This window comes from Bison bison, unplaced genomic scaffold (assembly GCF_000754665.1).
Source record: "Bison bison bison isolate TAMUID 2011002044 unplaced genomic scaffold, Bison_UMD1.0 scf7180017864485, whole genome shotgun sequence".
In the NCBI taxonomy this organism is placed as follows: domain Eukaryota; kingdom Metazoa; phylum Chordata; class Mammalia; order Artiodactyla; family Bovidae; genus Bison; species Bison bison.
The window spans coordinates 1,385,763-1,406,328 of NW_011495045.1; the positions used below are offsets into that span (position 1 = coordinate 1,385,763).

The 20,566-nt window shown below is 38.3% G+C and overlaps 1 protein-coding gene across 4 annotated transcripts in view; it reads left to right on the plus strand.

Annotated features, from left to right (window-relative positions):
- ATM (ATM serine/threonine kinase) overlaps window positions 1-20,566 on the plus strand; it is a 149,897-nt gene that overhangs the window by 126,830 nt on the left and 2,501 nt on the right. For all 4 annotated transcript variants that reach the window (XM_010862840.1, XM_010862844.1, XM_010862841.1 and 1 more), the window contains 5 exons: window positions 1,123-1,272; window positions 3,944-4,109; window positions 5,435-5,521; window positions 12,619-12,733; window positions 13,446-13,509. In XM_010862840.1, coding sequence (XP_010861142.1) covers window positions 1,123-1,272; window positions 3,944-4,109; window positions 5,435-5,521; window positions 12,619-12,733; window positions 13,446-13,509 — 582 coding nt within the window. The remainder of the gene's footprint in view (window positions 1-1,122; window positions 1,273-3,943; window positions 4,110-5,434; window positions 5,522-12,618; window positions 12,734-13,445; window positions 13,510-20,566) is intronic.

A 20,566-nucleotide genomic window follows, 5' to 3' on the forward strand; every position in this document is an offset into this window, starting at 1 on the left:
TACATGACCACTGGAAAAACCATAGCCTTGACTAGACGGACCTTTGTTGGCAAAGTAACGTCTCTGCTTTTCAATATGCTATCTAGGTTGGTCATAACTTTAAAGTTACATATATATATATATATATATATACGTGCTATGCTGTGCTAAATTGCTTCAGTTGTTTCTGACTCTGTGCCCCGCTATAGACTACAACCTTCCAGGCTCCTCTGTCCATTGAATTCTCCAGGCAAGAATACTGGAGTGGGTTGCCATGCCCTCCTCCAGGGGGGTCTTCCCTAGCCAGGGATTGAACCCACAGCTCCTGTGCCTCCTGCATTGGAGGCAGATTGTTCACTGCTGAGCCACCAGGGAAGCCATATATATATATAAAGCTTTGAAATACACCAAAATATGTGAACGTGATAAGCAAGGTAGCAGTCATCTTGTTGGTATGGAGGGGCACAGGGTCAGTGAGGAGTAAAAGGGAGTTTTGTCTCTTTCCCAGCAAATATGAAAAATCTTAGATTTCGTAAAGCAGTTTAGTAGGTAAAAGAGTGTTTATATTATTTTCTACTTTTATGTATATTTATAATGTCATAATTTTCAATCATTTTAATCTTTGGTAAAAGTACTCATTTTACAGTATGTTTAGGAACACATTTCCTCTTGAATAGCTAACGAGACTACAAAGCAAGAATACATACACTTTCAATTATTAAAGTAAAAAAAATGTATTAAAGTATACCCAAATTAAGACTACATTTGATGTCTTCCAAAGTGAAATTCTTTAAATTTGATTTCAAAGTCATAAGGAAAGCAAAGTTAATTCCTCTGCTAGATGGAGTAACCTAAGTGTGGCTTGGTCAGTCACAAATGATGAGTACAATTAACAGTATTGACCCCTTAGAGAATCCTGAAGAGTGAGAGAAGAGCACGTTCTTAGAAGTCTAAGCATCAGGCTAGAAAATCTTACTGTTTGAGCTCATTTATTTTCAGTTGCTTTCTTCCTATGGACATTCTGTAATGCAACTTGTAGTGCAACTTGAAAAAATGCTTCACACTGACTCTGATAATTAAATAATTTTCATATGCTCTTTAATGCCAGTCCATAAACAAAAGGTATTTAATCTGTAACTTCAGGTGGTTCCCCTTTCTCAGCGAAGTGGCGTTCTTGAATGGTGCACAGGAACTGTCCCTATTGGTGAATTTCTTGTTAACAATGAGAATGGTGCTCATAAAAGATACAGGCCAAAGGATTTCAGTGCCATTCACTGCCAAAAGAAAATGATGGTGAGTAACATTCAAATATATATGTTATTACAAGATTATCTGGTATCTTATTAAAATTGACAGTTATCAAATATTTTGGAATGTAAAAAATTTTAATTTCATCAGGTAATTGTATAAGACAGTATGCTCACTAGAGTGAAAGTTTGTGTGAATGAAAAAGGACAGTTTTTAAACTACGTTGTGTCAATCCTTGTCCCATGAGAAATGTAACTTTATTCAGTGTTTGCCAGTTTGTTTCCAATTTGGGGTAAGGTAGTTCTTAACAAACAAAATACTAACTAAAACCAAAAGAGAAAAAGTTATGAAAGAGAGAGAGACCTTCTAAGACTTTTGCCACATCACATCACACTGGCCATCTGGTCTGACATTCATTGACCCAATCAGTGACATTTATTGAATGTCTCCTCTTTATCAGGTTCTGTGGTAAGACTTCACAAATATGAGTAATCACTATCATACTTATCCCATTTTAAGATGAAAAGAAGTTCTGAGAATTTAGCTTCCCCCAGGTCAGTGAACTAATAAATAATGGAACAAAGATTTAAACCTTGTCTGTCCAACTCTAAAATCTATTTACTTTTTCTTTTGTTGTGCTTTCTGTTATACATTTTAAAAAATGTATGGTAAAGCACTATAGGGATTGTGAGGGAAGGGTTTGTGAAGGGACAGAGGAGGAAGTGATCCATTCTACCTGGGACAGGAAAGAGTGGAGAGAATCAGATTCAGCACTTGGTGGTCCAGTGGTTAAGAACCCGTCGTCCAAAGCAGGGGATGTGGCTTGATCCCTGGTCTGGGATCTTAAATCCCACATGCTGATGGGCAACTAAGCCCATGTGCCACAGCTAGAGAGAAGCCCTCTTGCTACAATGAAAGATCCCACGTACTGCAACTAAGAGCTAACTGCCAAATAAATAATAGACAAATATTTATTTATTAAAAAGAAAAAGACTTCATAGAGGAGATGGTGTTTGAGGTGAGTTTTATAAATGAATTGGTTTTCTAGGAAGGAGGAACATAGAAGCAAAAGGGAAGGAGGCACGAACAGGCAGGTAAAGATGGCATAGGCTTAGTTTTTGAGGAGGAATAGATGAGACTGAAGCAGTAGTCATTAGTCAAAAAGTGGAGGGTTGCTTCATGAAATGTTAAGAAATTTGCACTTTATCCTGTAAGCAATAGAGAACCCTTGAGAAGTATAGTAATATCAGATTGGCATTTTAGAAAACTAACTCTGACAACACTTATATTTTGAGAAAGCTGACTAGAAGCATGAGATTAAGTCTGAGAGTAATAATAGTAGGAATGGAGAACAGGCAGTTCAGTATCAGTGGTGCCCAGTTTCTAGATGGAGAGGCTATTTACCGTGTTGATGAATAAAGGAAGTAGCTGAGGTTTGCCAAATCTGAGAAGGCGAATTAGTTTGGATTTGGAAATGATCCAAGTGAAGATATTGAGTGAAAGTTGGAGAGGCACATCAGGCTGGAGCTTAATAAAAATACCTGAGCCAAAGACACAGATGTGATTTGCATTTCTCTAATAATGAGGAATGTTAGGCATCTTTTCACATGTTTCTTGGCCATCTCTATGTCTTCTTTGGAGAAATGTCTGTGTAGGTATTATTGCAGGGCAGCAGTGGTGTCACAGGCTTAGAGAAGACTTGTGGACACAGTAGGGGAAGAAGAGGGTAGGATGAATTGAGAGAATAGCAAGAAAAATTGATAGCCAGTGGGGATTTGCTGTGTGACACAGGGAGCTCAATCCAGTGCTCCCTGCCAACTTAGAGCTATGGGATGGGGTGAGACAGAAGGAAGTTCAAGAGGGAGGGGATGTATGTGTACCTGTGACTGATTCATGTTGATGTATGGCAGAAACCAGCACAATATTGTAAAGCAATTATCCTCCAATAAAAATTTTTTTAAAAGAAGGGGACATATGTATACCTATGGCTGATTCGTGTTGATGTATGGCAGAAATCATCACAATATTAAGTAATTATCCTCAAATTAAAAATAAAATAATTTTTTTTTAAAAGATACAGATTTGGAAGTCATTAGTCCATAGGTGAGAATTGAGCCCTTTGATGTAAATAAGCTTTGCTTCAGAAAGTTATTATATAGGAAGGAAGTGTTAAAGGACAGATCTGAGATGTTCGGCTGCCCTGCTGCCACAGTCAAGAATCAATCAACCCGTGATTGATTCTTCCTTTTTCTTATCACACCCCTAGATCTGTGATATACCTAATAATATATGGAGCTATCTTTGGCATTTTTGTGTTTACTTCCACATAGGTTACAGAATCACTCAAATTACAATTGAATTAAAACAAATTACAGTCACTGTTGGTGTGCCTCTTTCCCCTAAAATTAACATGAAAACCCCAAAGGGATTATATTTTGTTATTAATTGCTTCCCTGACCAGACTTGTAGCTTCGTGTGTGTGTGTGCTTAGTCACTCAGTAATGTCCAAGTCTTTGTGACCCCATGGACTGTAGTCTGCCAGTCTTCTCTGTCTATGGAATTTTCCAGACAGACAAGTTTCTTGTAAGCAAAGATAATGTCTAGTTCTTCTTTTTATTACCTTTATACCTACTGTTCCATTTTCTTATTGAAACTCCTAGTACATATTAGTTGAACACAATACTGAGAAAATAATTTTATATTTTATCTATTAAAGGATATGCAGAAAAAGTCTTTTGAAGAGAAATATGAAACTTTCATGGAGATTTGCCAAAATTTTCAACCAGTTTTCCGTTACTTCTGCATGGAAAAATTCTTGGATCCAGCAGTGTGGTTTGAGAAACGATTGGCTTATACTCGGAGTGTGGCTACTTCTTCTATTGGTAATCTTCTTCTACATTTTAGTAGATTCAGCACTTCCTACATTCTGTGTTACAGGGAGATAATGATGGTGATCATGGTTTTTACCAAGCCACCATCATTAGATCATTGTGTTTCTTGTTGATCCTGATTCTTAGCTTCTAAATATAGCTCTTCTTATTTTGGCAGGAAAGAATTTCTTTTTTTCCAGGAAGAGAAGTAACACTGATTATTTTTCCTCTTTACTTAATAATGAATATGTCTTATTTTCTCTTCCCTCAATGTATTATTTTCTGGGATTTTCTTTGGAAAATAAAACTCATGATAATTCCATTTAAGTTATTTCCTTTAATTGTTACTGGTCTTTTGCATACAACCTTTATAACACAATGATATTAACACCCAATGATTGATTCTGTTTAATAGGAATAGGAATAATGATATATATTTAAATATTCTGTGTACAATATATATTTTGACTTTTTAATTTGTAAGAGTTTGGAATTAACAGTTAGTTAACAGTTAACAATATCTTAGAGTAAGGAAACTTAACAGGAATATCAGTGATCTATTGTTTTTAATAAAAGAACACTCTTTTCATCACTTAGGTACAGTATACCAGGAAGGCAGGACATGTATGTTTTGAAAAGTTTCTGGGTAATAATGAAACCCTCTTTTTCTACACTGAGAATCATGAATCTGATTCAACTCGTTTTATGAACAGGAAAGTAGGCCCGGTTAATGACAGAGCTAGCCAGGCATCCTGACACTCTGTTCACTATTTTTTCTGTAACATCTCATGGTGTTTTTCATTAGGTTAAAAACATTTCAAAGCATGCTATCATCTGTCTTAAAAATAGAAATGTGGTTTTTCCTGGATATATACCTGATTAAATGAATTAATGATTAATTTGTGTTAAATATAATTGATCAAGCAGAAGAAAGTTTCACTGAAGAATGAAGAATTTACCCCATAGGCATCTCAATTTAAAAGTATACTTAATAAATATTTGATTATATATAATGTACTGCTTTGGTAAATAATGGGTCTCAATTTTAACCACACTTATTTTGAAGTACAAATATTTGAATATATGTACGTATTAGTAAAGGAAAAAAAATTTAAAAAGTCATCTAGGATTTGTAAAATGCAGTATAAATTAGAATAGCTGGCAAGATTTGACTTAAACTGAGCATGGCCAAAAGGAAATGTACAAAATATACAAAATTTCCTTTAGTAGGCACAAAAGTCTAATAGTCAATAGTATTAGTTCAAATTATGGCTAATTGTGTTATAGAAATAGATGATATCAGTGATTTCAGGGTTTCTTTGTTTTTTTTTTTCTAGTTGGTTACATACTTGGACTTGGTGATAGACATGTGCAGAATATCTTGATAAATGAGCAGTCAGCAGAACTTGTACATATAGATTTAGGTAAGTAACCAAAGATATATTTCTTTGTTCAGTAAATATTTGGTCATCAAGAAATTTTTGTTGTTGTTTGCCTACCAGGATTGCAAGTATGAAAGAGAGACGGATATATCAAAACAATAAATATTGTTGTTTTTTTTTAAAAAACGTAAACACAGTGATACTGGAAGGAGTAGCTAGTTCTGCCTCAGATAATGAGTGACATTTAAGCCAGGTCGAAAAGAAAGAAAGGATAATATAGAGAGAAGATAGAGCAGATAATGAGGGGAAGGATATTGAAGATATAGCATGTTGTTGGAATGGGAAATTAAGAGTGGCTGGAGTGAAGTTTGTATGTAGTTGAGTAGCTTGAGATATAGACTGGTACGAGATTATAAAAAGCCAGGCCAAGAAGTTTCAACTTTAATCTTTTAAACAATGGAAAGTGAATGAAGATATATTTGATGAGGACATAATCTTGTTTATTGGAAAGATAATTTGGAGAACAGTATTAGCAGTAGGAATATAAGTTAGGGGAGATTATAATAGTTTAGACAAGAGATAATTTGGACTAAAGTTGTATGGACCATGAGATTGGATTTAGGGACATTTTTGTAGTAATTTTGCACCAGTGATGTAAGATGTGGAAATGAAGAGAGAGGGGACTCCAAGAGAATTGAAGCTTCTAACTAAGGAGAACGGCAGGTTTTGTGGAAAATAAGAAGCTGGTGAGCTTAGTTTTGTGTGTGGTTTTGAGATACTAATGGCATTTCCAGGGGAAGTAGGCATTTTAATATATAGGAAAATAAAGATGTTGAAAATAATAAGAGATGTAGAACCTTAAGCAAATAGAGTACAGTTAGTCACTGGACTAGAGGAGGTTCTAATCTTATACATCATTCTTGATGAAGAAGACTAAGGATAGAATTGTAAGGAATACCAACATTCAAAAGTCTGAGTCTTTGATATTCCCCAGTGGTCCAGTGGTTAGGACTCAGCTCTCTCACTGCCCAGGGCCCAGGTTCATTTCCTGGTTGGGGAACAAAGATTCCACAACCTACACAGCAGGCCCCAAAAGAAAGAAGGGGAAGAAAAAGGCTGAGTCAGAAAAAAAAAAAAAAAAATGAGGAATAACCAGCAAGTAATAGAATCATAGAAATTAGAAGTAAGGCTATCTTGGAAGCCAAGAGAGAATAAATTTTCATGGACGAAGAAGCGATGTGCTCAGTAGTATCTGATGCAGAAAGGTCAAATAAGATGAATGCTAAAAATAGGCCTTTGAACTTAATTAATCAATCTTAGTAAACTTTGGATAGAATGGAGGAAGTGAGATTGTGAAAAGGTAAGGATTGAATGGAGGTTTGGAAGTTAAGGACATGTAATAATAATGTGGAACTGTTCTGCAAGAAGTTTAGAAGTAAGAGAAGAATGAAGAGAAATTTGTTACAGAGATGGGAGGTACATATTTGGCCCCCTCTCCCACCCATGTTTGGAATTTTGAGGTGTTTTTATTCTTATTCATTTGCTCTCTTTCTTTTTTTGGCCACACTGCATGGCTTGTTGGACCTTAATTCTCTGACCAGAGACCAAACCTGGGCCTTTGGCAGTGAGTGTGTGGAGTCCTAACCACTGGACTGCCAGAGAACGTGCTCATTTGCTTTCTTAAGATGGGAGGTACTTATAGGAGAGACAAAAAGATAATTAAAATAGCAAGGGAAATCATAAAGTATGAGTGTGTAGAATCGGCTTAATACTGGAAGCATGTAGAAGAAAGGATGAACACATTATCATTAGGAAAGTTTTTGACCAGAGGGGAATTTGAGAAATTATATTTGCTATTGAGAACTGAAAAACATGTTTATTTGCTAAGAATTGGAGGGATGGTAACTGACCCTAAAAGAACAATAAAAATTTTTAAAGGGATACCATGAAAATGAGATCACAAGTTGACTAGAAAGGGATATATAAGACTTGCCAAGCATTTTAAGGGATGCTTTCCTAGGATAATAATCCTAAATTTGTAGTATCATCATATGATTTCTTCCAGCAGTCCTCAGTATCCTTAGAGTTAAGTTCTACTTTGAAATGGTAAGCATAGAGGAACAAGGGGCCAGGAAGATTTAAAGTACTAGTAAGAGTAATCAACTTTGCAGGCTATACCCTGAGCTGAGTAGGGAAACAAGAGAGACTAACAGACTAGAAATCTTGATGAGTTTGAAGATTATTTAATAAGAATAAAGGGATAGAAAGAGAAGAGGTTTTGATTAGAATGTAGAATTTAAGATTACTTAGGAAGTACTGTTTTAGGATATGGTAAGTTTTATAGTCCAGATGTTCCAGCTGGATTTAGAAAAGGCAGAGGAACAAGAGATCAAATTGCCAGCATCCATTGGATTGTAGAAAAAGCAAGATAATTCCAGAAAAACATCTACTTCTGCTTCATTGACTATGATAAAACCTTTTACTGTGTGGATCACAACAAATTGGAAAATTTTTAGAGAGATGGGAATACCAGACCACCTTACCTGCCTCCTGAGAAATCTGTATGCAGGTCAAAAAGCAACAGTTAGAACCGGACATGGGACAATGGACTGGTTCCAAATTGGGAAAGGAGTATGTCAAGGCTGTATATTGTCACCCTGCTTATTTAACTTAAAGACAGAGTACATCATGCAAAATGCCAGATTGGATGAAGCACAAGCTGGAATCCAGATTGCTGGGAGAAATATCAATAACCTCAGATATCCAGATGACACCACTCTTATGGCAGAAAGTGAAGAGGAACTAAAAAGCCTCTTGAAAGAGAAGAGTGAGAAAACTGGCTTAAAACTCAGCATTCAAAAAATGAAGATCTTGGCATCCGGTCCCATCACTTCATAGTAAATAGATGGGGAAACAATGGAAAAAGTGACATTATTTTCTTGGGCTCCAAAATCACTGCAGATGGTGACTGCAACCATGAAATTAAAAGATGCTTGCTCCTTGGAAGAAAATCTATGACCAACCTAGCAACAGCATGTTAAAAAAGAGAGACATTACTTTGCCAGCAGAGATCCATCTAGTCAAAGCTATGGTTTTTCCAGGAGTTCTCACATCTCCAGGATGTGAGAGTTGGCCCATAAAGAAAGCTGAGTGCTGAAGAATTGATGTTTTTGAACTGTTGTGTTGGATAAGACTCTTGAAAGTCCCTTAGACTGCAAGGACATCAAACCAGTCAATCCTAAAGGAAATCAACTCTGAATATTCATTGGAAGGACTGATGCTGAAGCTCCAATACTTTGGCCACCTGATGCCAAGAGCTGACTCATTGGAAAATACCCTGATGCTGGGAAAGATTGAGGGCAGGAGGAGAAGGGGACAACAGAGGATGAGATGGTTGGATGGCATCACCAACTCGATGGACATGAGTCTGAGCAAGCTCCGGGAGTTGGTGATATACAGGGAAGTCTGGCATGCTGCAAATCCATGGCATCGCAGAGAGTTGGACACGACTGAACTGAACTGAAGTTTTATAGTGTAAGTTTTCACTTAGCGGTTTGCTAAGAGAGAGTAAAACTGAATTTCATTAGAACAGATAAGATCAAGGATATTATATGATTTTCCCCAGAACGAATTCCAGAGTTAGGACAGAGAGAGGAAGATCGTGAGCTAGATCCATGTCAACATTCAATGAATTTGAGAGTAATTCTTAGAAGCTGGGGTATAGTAAATACGAAAATGAGTGGAGTTGTTGGAGCCTGAATATGGGAACTCAGTAGAGGGGTGAAATTTTGCATAAGAATGAAAGGACAGTGGTCTGGAAGGGACAAAGTAGAGATAGTAGTATGCCAACCTATGTTCAGGCCATGCTAAATGCATCTATAAGTGAGAAAGGTAAATTGGTATAGCTACTTTGTGATACTGTTTGGGATTATCTGCTAAAGCTGGGAGTTGTGACCCAGCAATTCCACTGCAGTAGAAATACACACCATGTGTATAAGAATGTTCATAGTAGTACTATTCATAATACCCCAAACTGGAAATAGCCCCAATCCCCATCACAAATAGAATGAATGAATAGTTTATAACCACCCTGAATGCGTCCAGTCTTGTCTGATCTTGGAAGCTAAACAGGATTGGGCCTGGTTAGCACTCGGATAGGAAAATGGATGAATGAATTGTATTGTATTCATTGAATGAAATACTATATAACAATGAGATTGGATAAACTATAGCCACACACAACATGGAAAACTCACAAATACAATATTAAGTGAATCTAGATATGAAAAAATATATACTGTATAATACTGATAAAATTAACCTACAGTGTTAGAAGTCAGGATAGTGGTAACCCTTTGAAGAGGTAGTTCATGATTGTTAGGGAGATGGGGTGGGGCTTCTGGAATGCTGGCTACATAGATTTGTTTTGTAAAATCTCAATAACCATACACTTGAATGACTGTGTTAATTGATTCACTTTTCTGTGTATCTCTTTGACTATCCATTGCTGCATAAGAAACCACCCTATACTTAGTAGCTTAAAACTACTATTATTATCTCTCATAGTCTATGGGTTGACTGGACTCAGCTGGACGGTTCTAACTTAGGATCTTTCATACTATTGTAGTCAGAACCTGGGGCTGAATTTGCCTTAGGGTTAAACTGGGCCAGTGTCTAGGATGGCTTCTTACATGTTTGATGCTTCATTGATCCTCCATGTGACCTTCTCTGTATAGCAGAGTAACCTGAACTTTGTGTGTGTGTGTGATTAAAAGTATATTAGTTTTTTTAAAAGTAGCTCTCCCTAAGATTTGTTCATATTTGCCTGAGGTCTTTTTTTTTTTTTTTTCAATTGAAGGATAATTACCTTAAAGTATTATGTTGGTTTCTACCAAACATCAACATGAATCAGCCATATAACCTGAATTTCTTATAACACATCTCAGGGCTCCAAGAGGAAGGAAGTGGAAGTTAAGAGCTAGCATGCAACTGGCACAGTGTCACTTCTGCTATATTTTAAGTCATAGTAATGTCATAGTACCCATCCAGATTCTCCCCTCTCTTTCTGGGACTCCAGTAACAATATATTAGACCATCTCACTGTAACATATATTCTGTTTACCTCCTTGTCTATATTTTTCAAACCTTGTTTTTCCTCCAGCTCACCTGTGGTGTCAGTGGAAACCATACAGGAAGCCTGGACTTCCAGTCTCACCCAGCTATAGCAAGGAACCCCCTCTCCCCAGTCTCACCCAGCTATAGCCCGGAACCCCCTCTCCTCTTGGATGTCAGAGGAGGGCAAGTGAGGAATCTGGTCTTCTATCATCACTTAGCAGTTACTTCAGTATGGTTACTTCAAAAGGCAGCAAAAGCAGAAGTATAAATCCAGAGTCTCGTAATATACAGAAAGGTTGATTTCAATTGAAAATCATTTGTCAGGAAAATCATAGTTTGAATGAAAAACAATAAATATCAGCACTAAGATGACAAAGGATTATCTGAAAAAGATTTTAAAGCAGCCATCATAAAAATGCTTCAAGGAGTAATTGCAAACATGTTTAAAAGAAATGAAAAGGTAATAAGTCTCAACATGGAAGCAGTCTCAGCATAAAAATAGGACATATGAAAGAACCAGGTGAAAATTTTAGAACAGTAAAATGCAATAATTAAAATTTTTTAAAACTCAGTGGTTAAGCTCAAGAAGCAGAAGAAAGGATCAGTGAACATGAAGACAGAAGAGTAGAAATCATCCAGTATGACAACAGAGAAAGAAAAGGAGAACATCTTCAGCAACTTGGGCTAGACAAAGAGTCCTTAGACTTGACACCTAAAGCACAGTCCCTAAGAACTCTCAAACTTCACCAGTATAAACAAAACAAAAACAGTTATTAAATGGGTAAAAGGCATGAATAGACATTTCATCAAAGAAGATATACAGTTAGTAAATTCAGCACACAAAAGGATACTTACCTATACCACCAATTATAGCAGATTTCTTCGTAATAGCCCCAAATTGGAAGCAATCCAGATGTCCTTTAAATGGGCAAATGTTTAAGCAAAATGGTACATCCATACTGTGGAATACAACTCAGTATAGATGACAGTTTGGATGATTCTCTTGAGAATTATGTTGAGTGAAAAACTAATCCCCAAAGGTTACATACTGTTTAACTCCATTTATATAACATGCATGAAATTACAAAATTATAAAAATGGAAAACAGATTAGCGATTACTGGAAGAAGAGAGAGTAGAGGTAGGCCTTGGGAGGTAAATAGATGTGCTTAATATAGCATAATCTAATATAGCAGAGCGCAAAGAATTGATGCTTTCAAACTGTGATGCTGGAGAAGACTCTTGAGAGTCCCCTGGACAGCAAGGAGATCAAACCAGTCAATCTTAAAGTTAACCCTGAATATTCATTGGAAAGACAGATGCTAAAGCTGAAGTTCTGATACTTTGGCCTCCTGATATGAACAACTGACTCATTGAAAAGACCCTGATGTTGGGAAACATTGAAGACAGAAGAAGAAGGGGGCAACAGAGGATGAGATGGTTGGATGTTATCATCAATTCAATGGACATGAACTTGGGCAAACTCTGGGAGATGGTGAGGGACAGGGAAGTCTGGTCTGCTGCAGTCCATGGGGTCATGAAGAGTCAGACAGCTTGGCGACTGAACAACAGTAATATAGCATGAGAGATCCTTATAGTGATGAAAATATTCTATATCTTCATTGTATTAGTGTCAACATCCTGGTTGTAATATTGTACTATAGTTTTTTGCAAGATGTTACCATTGGGGGAAAATGGGTAAAATATATATATATACATATCTTCTGCATTTTAAATTCTACCCTTCACTACCTCATTCTTAAAAGTCACCCTTTAATATAGGTTTCTCTGATTATATGTTAATAAATAATTTTTAAACTTGTTTTTTAAAATTTGAGGTTGATTTTTCTGGAGCATTTTGAAGATAAAGAAGGCAGGCAGAGCATAGAACAAATGACTGTTTGTTCTAATACTGATTGAATATTGGTGACAAGTTATTTGGTGCCTCTGCAAAGTTCACAGGCCAGTGGAGAGGAAAGAAATTAGCTTTGTGACCTCCTAACCTCACTATATTTTTTACTTTAGGAGTTGCTTTTGAACAGGGCAAAATCCTTCCTACTCCTGAAACAGTTCCTTTTAGACTTACCAGAGATATTGTGGATGGAATGGGCATTACTGGTGTTGAAGGTGTCTTCAGAAGGTAAGCCAAATAAGGTAAGGTAGGGTAGATGATTTTTGGTGTAAAAATTATTCAGATTATTGATTTCTATAGATTGTAGAATTCACTGCTAGAATTACATTCCAGTGCTTTACTAGTACTAAGGAAAAGACTATGGGTAAAAACAGTAATTTCCCCTTCCTTCAAACTACCTAGGATGTCACTCAATATAATACACATACTGTTCTCCCTTACTACCTCTGAAAGCAGCCTGCCTTTAGTTTTCACACCTCTGTCCTAGCTAAATCTTTGTTTATTGATCAGAACTTCTATTAGGTACTCATTCTTGGGTGCATAATTTATTCTAAAGAAGTTTATGGTCTGATACCAATTCCTGCTTTCCCAGCATAGGTCTACATACTCAATATTCTTTCTTTAGTCTACACACTCAACTTTTAACTTGGCAGATTCTAGTGAAAGTAAACTATTGATTACCATAATAATCAACTGAAAGAAATGTTTCATAGTAGTACCTTGTTATTCTTATAAATGCTAAGCTTATATTCACATACCTATTTATATTCTTTTCAGAAACATCTACTGAAAACTCACTCTGCCAAGTACTGTGCTCTTTGAGACATTAGTTTGGGCATTATTAACAAACATAGTTTCAGCACACTAGACAGGAATATATAGGAGATAAAGATACATTGAAAATGTTCGTGTAAAATTCATATTTACAATGTGTTTGTAGATGCTGTGAGAAAACCATGGAGGTAATGAGAAATTCTAAGGAAACCCTGTTAACCATTGTAGAGGTAAAGTATATTATTAGGAAAATTTTATTTCTCTACCTAATAGACTGCTGTCTTGTTGGGAGGGCGCTGATTTGAGGTTCAGTACTTTGTTTTAAAGATGTGGGATGATACTGGCAGCAGGAGAGTTAATAGTGGTTTAGAAATGCCTTCAGTCCCCTCAAGTTTCTTGGAATGTACAGCACTATAAATAACCTCTGGTCTTCAGTACATACATCAGCACTGACATCTTAGTTATCTTGTATGGTATTATTTCCAGAATGGTTTCCTTTGGAGTTTTAAGAGAAATCAGTAAATTATATCTCCTTTCTGCTGCCCAGGTTCATAACCATGTAGTGAGTCAGATGGAGATCAGAGTGTCAGCACTGTTACTGCAGGAACATGACTGAGGAGTGAGGGCCAAGCTGGCTTGCTACTGGTGCCACCTCAGTGCCTCTCTACTTTCTTAATGTGGGGACAGCCCACTGAGTGGGGTTTGGGCCTACAGGGCCTAAACACTCCATCAGAATTACTGCTTCATGTTGATCAGGGCAGAAAAGGAAAGAAGTCCAGCGAATTTCCAGTGCTTATGACATTAATTCTACCCAAGTGAGAATTGAGTACCCGAGGCAGTCCTTTTCTCTCCTAGTACAGGGTACGGGGGGCAAGAGACCATGAGAGTATCCTCCGCAGAGAAGCATAGAAGTAGAGTTCTGTTAAACAGCATCGATGTTGACCAAATTTGAACTTCTAGGGATGAGGCAAGAACACTTGTATTTTAGAAAAGCTCTCCTACTGGCAGCCAAGGTTGAGAATCTCTGCTAATTCACTGGCATTAACCATTAAACCTGTGATCAACAAGGAGTGGAACTATATGCCAAGGAGGGTGAAATTAATAGTCTTTTAGTGTGGTCCTATGTCTGCAACCTTTATAAACCAAAGTCCTCTTCATAGATCTTTCAACTGCTGGTGGCAATATAGGTTTTTGGTACAAAGAGTGTTAAAATAGGTCCCAATACTATGTTGATGAAATTAATTCCAAGGATGTGCTGTTCTCAAGGCTGGAAAAGCTTTCCTTTTTCCCATATTATTTTTATACATGTTATCATTTATTACAGTTTGCCATTGGTTCTGCAGCAAGAATAAATGATAACATGGATGCCTCAATAATGTGGAAATCAAGTTCTAAAATTAAATTATCTTGCTTTTTTGCATTTAAGCCATAAAAAAATCTAAACTTTTCAAATTGATTTAAGATCCAAAGAAATTTAATATATTCCCCAGTATTTTACTCTGCTTAGTCTCAATCAAAAAGTTTTTTGTGCCTGGGTAGATTTAGGGGTTCCTGGCTTCCCTCGTGGCTTAGAGGTTAAAGTGTCTGCCTGCAAAGCAGGAGACCTGGGTTTGATCCCTGGATCGGGAAGATCCCCTGGAGAAGGAAATGGCAACCCACTCCAGTATTCTTGCCTGGAGAATCCCATGGACAGAGGAGCCTGGTGGGCTACAGTCCACAGGGTCATAAAGAGTCATACACAGCTGAACGACTTCACTTTCACTTTCACTTTTGGTATTTGAATCCTGAGCTACCGCTTGGCGGAAGAGGGTTATTCCCTCAATGCCTCAGAAGTTTTACTGGTTGAATGCCAAATTACTCAGGAGCCTCATTGTTCAAAGAGTAGTAGAATATAAAATTAGATAGGTAAGAGTGAACAGATTATCTAGGGATTCCTACATGAGTGTGAGTACTTTAGATTTTACTGAGTAAGATGGAAACTGTTGGGGAGTTTCAGACTTGAGAAGTGATCCGCATCTCCACCTGCAATAACTGTGTAACATAAGCTTTATAAGCTTTGTGTATTTTACACTGACCTGCCTACTCTATCCTCTGTAAACCTGTCTGAATTTCCTCAAATTATTTGGTGTGGTTGTCCCAATCTTCAAGAGTAGTTTCTCAATTGACTTCACTATGGACTTTGTATCTTCAGCTTTATCAGGGTACTTCTCATGAGTTTTACTGGATCCCAGTCCTCTGGAATGTTATTGTAGTCTATTCTCCTGTCATTATGTTTACAAATTATTTTGGTACTCAAATACTACTCCATATATAGGTTTCAGAATGCCAGCCATAGCAGTAGACCTTTGGTTCTGAGAAGTTTTCAATAAATTATACCTTTTTTCTCTTATCCAAATTTGGAACTAAGTGAAAAAGAAAGAGCCTTAAGAATAATATATAGAAGATGGCGAGGAATAGGACAGGGAGATAGATCACTTTCTCACCCACAAATACATCAAAAGATCATTTGAATGTGGAGCAACTTCCACAAAACAAGTGAACACTGGTGGAGGACACCAAACACCCAGAAAGGCAACCCAAAAGGAGATAGAACAAAAGATAAAAGACGAAGAGAGAGACAAAGGACTTAGGGACAGAGACCTGTCCTGGGGAGGGAGTCATGAAAAAGATTCCACACAAGAGGAAACCCTCTCACAGGAGAGATCAGTGGGGAGCTCTGGAATCTCAGAGGGCAACATAACCAGAAAATAAAACACCAAGAATACGCATCTAACCACAATTACTGCAGAGAAATGGCTCAGGTGATTGTGTTTGCCTGCAGCAAATAGGGGCTGGGCGTGGAGGTGTGGGCTGCATCATCGGTCCTTATGATAAGGACTGGGCTTGAATGGCCTGAGGACAATCTAAGGGGGCTAAAGGGACATAGCAACCCTAACCATAGGACTGCCAGATAGACAAAAAAAAACTGAACCTTTCCTGCAGGAAGGCTCTAATTGGCACAGTGACACCTGGCATGCTTGCACCCTAGGGAATACCAAAGGAGAGCAAGCCTTCTACCATTTACAACCCTCCCTTCCTGGAGGCAGAGAGGCAGGAGTGCGGCAACCAGAGGCAGAAAGGCAAGGGGCCACTGCAGTCTCGGCTCCGAGATCACATCTCCCACCAAACTGAGCAGGCTGCCAGTCACAAACCACATCTTTCTGGGATTCTGGACAGATCACATCTGCCAGGAGTGTCACAACCTGAGACCAGCTTTCCAGAAGAGACACATAGCGCACCTGGGACTGTGCCCTTGTGGCACACCGGGGAAACCAAGCGGCCAGGACTGGGCGGGCGCATGAGATTCATGGCCTACCTGGGACAGTGTGCTTATTGAGCACCCGATCACCTGAGCAGCTTGGACCTGAGAAGTGCACAAAACGCAGGGTCCACCTGGGACAGTGCCCTCGCAGAGCACCTGGGAGCCTGAGCACTGTGGACCCAGGAAGTACATGCCGCTTTGGGCTGCTGCAAACAGTGGTCCATCCACTGTGAGCACTCCCCACACATACCCACATACCAGCCAATTTTGTTTGCAGTGTCCCTTGCTCTCCACAGCACAACTGAGCAACTGAGCATGAATAAGTGGCCACCTTCACCTCCTCGTGCCAGGGCAGAGATTAGACACTGAAAAGACTTGCAAACAGAAGAAGCTAAGATAAGCAAAGAAGCTCTGTGGGTGGAGAAATCTTGAGGCTACTAAGAGGAGAACCAAAACCCAGAGGCAGAAGGCTCAACTCCAGAACTTTAGACCATCATAGAACTCCTGATGCCAGCAAATGTTAATAGACAAAAGCTTACCCAAAAGTCCCCACACCTACACTGAAACCAAGCTCCACCCAAGAGCCAGCAAGTTCCAGTGTGAGACACTTGACACTAATTCTCTAGCAAAACAGGAACGCAACCCTGAATATTAGGAGTCAGGCTGCCCAAAGCCATACCAAACCCATAAACATCACAAAACTCACTGCTGCTACTACTAAGTTGCTTCAGTCACGTCCGACTCTGTGCGACCCCATAGACGGCAGCCCACCAGGCTCCCCCATCCCTGGGATTCTCCAGGCAAGAACACTGGAGTGGGTTGCCATTTCCTTCTCCAATGTATGAAAGTGAAAAGTAAAAATGAAGTCGCTCAGTCGTATCCAACTCTCAGCATCCCCTTGCACTGCAGCCCACCAGGCTCCTCCGTCCATGGGATTTTCCAGGCAAGAGTACTGGAGTGTACTGGACACTTAATTGCACTCCAGAGAGAAGAGATCCACCTCCATCCACCAGAACACAGACACAAGTTCCCCCAACCAGGAAACCTTGATAAGCCACTGGTCTAATCCCACCCACAGGGAGCAGACAACACAATTAAGAGGAGCCATGACCCTCCAGCCTGCAGAAAGGGGACCCCAATCAGCAATCTAAACAAAATAAAAAGGCGGAGAAATACCCAGCAGGTGGAGGAACATGATAAAAACCTACCAAACCAAACAAAAGAGGAGATAGGGAGTCTGCCTCAAAAATAATTCAGAATAATGATAGCAAAGATGATCCAAAATCTTGAAAACAAAATGTAGTTACAGATAAATAGACTGGAGACAGGGATTGAGAAGATGCAAGGAATGTTTAACAAGAATATAGAAGAAATGAAAGAGTCAATCAGTAATGAACAGTGCAATAACTGAGATTAAAAACACTTTGGAGGGAACCATAGTACAGTAACTGAGACAGAAGAAAGGATAAATGAGGTGTAAGATAGAATGGTGGAAATAAATGAAGCTGAGTGGAAAAAAGAATAAAAGGAAATGAGGACAACCTCAGAGACCTTTGGGACAATGTTAAACACCCAAACATTCAAATCATACGTGTCCCAGAGGAAGAAGACAGAAAGGGCATGAGAAAATACTGAAGGAGATAATAGTCAAAAACTTCCCTAAAATGGGGAAGGAAATAGCCACCCAAGTCCAAGAAACCCAGAGAGTCTCAAACAGGATAAACCCAAGGCAAAAAACCTCAAGACACATGTTAATCAAACTAACAAAAACACAAAGAGCAAATATTAAAAACAGCAAGGGAAAAGCAACAAATAACATACAAGGGGATCCCCATTAGGATAACTGCTGGTCTTTCAATAGAAACTCTTTAGGACAGAAGGACATACTTAAGTGTCCACTTTCACCACCAGTACTGAACATAGTTTTGGAAGTCCTAGCCACAGCAATCAGAAAAGAAAAAGAAATAAAAGGAATCTAGATTGGAAAAGAAATAAAACTCTTCACAATGTTTGCAGATGACATGATCCTCAACATAGAAACACCTAAAGAGGCCACCAGTAAATTACTAGAGCTAATCAATGAATATAGTAAAGGTTCAGGATATAAAATTAATATACAGAAATCCCTTTCATTCCTATACACTAATAATGAAAAATCAGAAAAAGAAATTAAGGAAACAATCCCATTCACCATTGCAACGAAAAGAGTAAAATACCTAGGAATAAATTTACCTAAAGAAATAAAAGACCTATATATAGAAAACTATAAAACACTGATGAAAGAAATGAAAGATTACACAAATAGGTGGAGAAATATATCATGTTCATGGATTGGAAGAATCAGTATAGTGAAAATGAGTATACTACCAAAAGCAATCTATAGATTCAACACAATCCCCGTCAAGTTGCCAACAGTATTATTCACAGAAACAAGACAAATAATTTCACAATTTGTATCAAAATACACAAAACCTCAAATAGCCAAAGCAATCTAGAGAAAGAAGAATGGGAGTGGAGGAATCAACTTTCCTGACTTAAGATTATACTACAAAACCACAGTGATCAAGACAGTATGGCACTGGCTTTGTGTCAGAAATATAGATCAGTGGAACAAAATAGAAAGTCCAGAGTCAAATCCACATACTTACGGACACCTTATCTTTGACAAAGAGGCAAAAATATACAATGGAAAAAAGACAGCCTCTTCAATAAGTGATGCTGGGAACACTGGTAAACCACATTTAAAAGAATGAAACTAGAATACTTTATAACACCATACACAGAAATAAACTCAAAAGTGGATTTAAAAGACTTAAATGTACCACCAGAAAATATAAAACTCTTAGAGGAAAACAAGCAAAACACTCTCTGACATAAAATCACCTGAAGATATCTTCTCTGATTACTTCCCAGAATAATGGAAATAAAAATAAACAAATGGGACCTAGTTAAGCTTAAAAACTTCTGCACAACGATGGAAACGATAAGCATGGTGAAAAGACAACCTTCAGAATGGGAGAAAATAATAGCAAATGAAGCAACTGACAAAGAATTAATCTCCAAAATATACAAGCAATTCATGAAGCTCAATACCAGAAAAACGAACAACCCAATCAAAAAATAAGTAAGAAAACTAAACAGACATTTCTCCAAAGAAGACATACAGATGGCTAATAAACACATAAAGAGATGCTCAAGATCACTCATTATTAGGGAAATGTAAATCAAAACCACAATGATGAATTGTCTCATGCTGGTCAAACTGGCTATCATCAAAAAGTCTACAAATAAATGCTGCAGAGTATGTGGGAAAAAGGTAACCCTCTTACACTCTTGGTGGGAATGTAAACTTATACTACCACTATGGAGACCAGTGTGGAGATTCCTTTAAAAACTGGGAATAGAACTGCCATATGACCCAGCAATTGCACTGCTGGGCAGACACCCCAAGGGAAACAGAATTGAAAGAGAAACATGTACCCTACTCTTGATTGCAGCACTGTTTTCCAATAGCTAGGACATGGAAGCAGCCTAGATGTCCATTGGCAGACAAATGGATAAGGAAGTCGTGGTACATATCCACAATGGAATATTCAGTTCAGTTCAGTTCAGTCGCTCAATTGTGTCCGACTCTTTGCCACCCCATGAATTGCAGCACTCCAGGTCTCCCTGTCCATCACCGACTCCCGGAGTTCACCCAAACCCACGTCCATCAAGTCTGTGATGTGACCCAGCCATCTCATCCTCTGTCGTCCCCTTTTCCTCCTGCCCCCAATCCCTCCCAGCATCAGAGACTTTTCCAACGAGTCAACTCTTTGCATGAAGTGGTCAAGTACTGGAGTTTCAGCTTTAGCATCATTCCTTTCAAAGAATACCCAGGACTGATCTCCTTTAGAATGGACTGGTTGGATCTCCTTGCAGTCCATGGGACTCTCAAGAGTCTTCTCCAACACCACAGTTCAAAGCATCAATTCTTCAGCACTCAG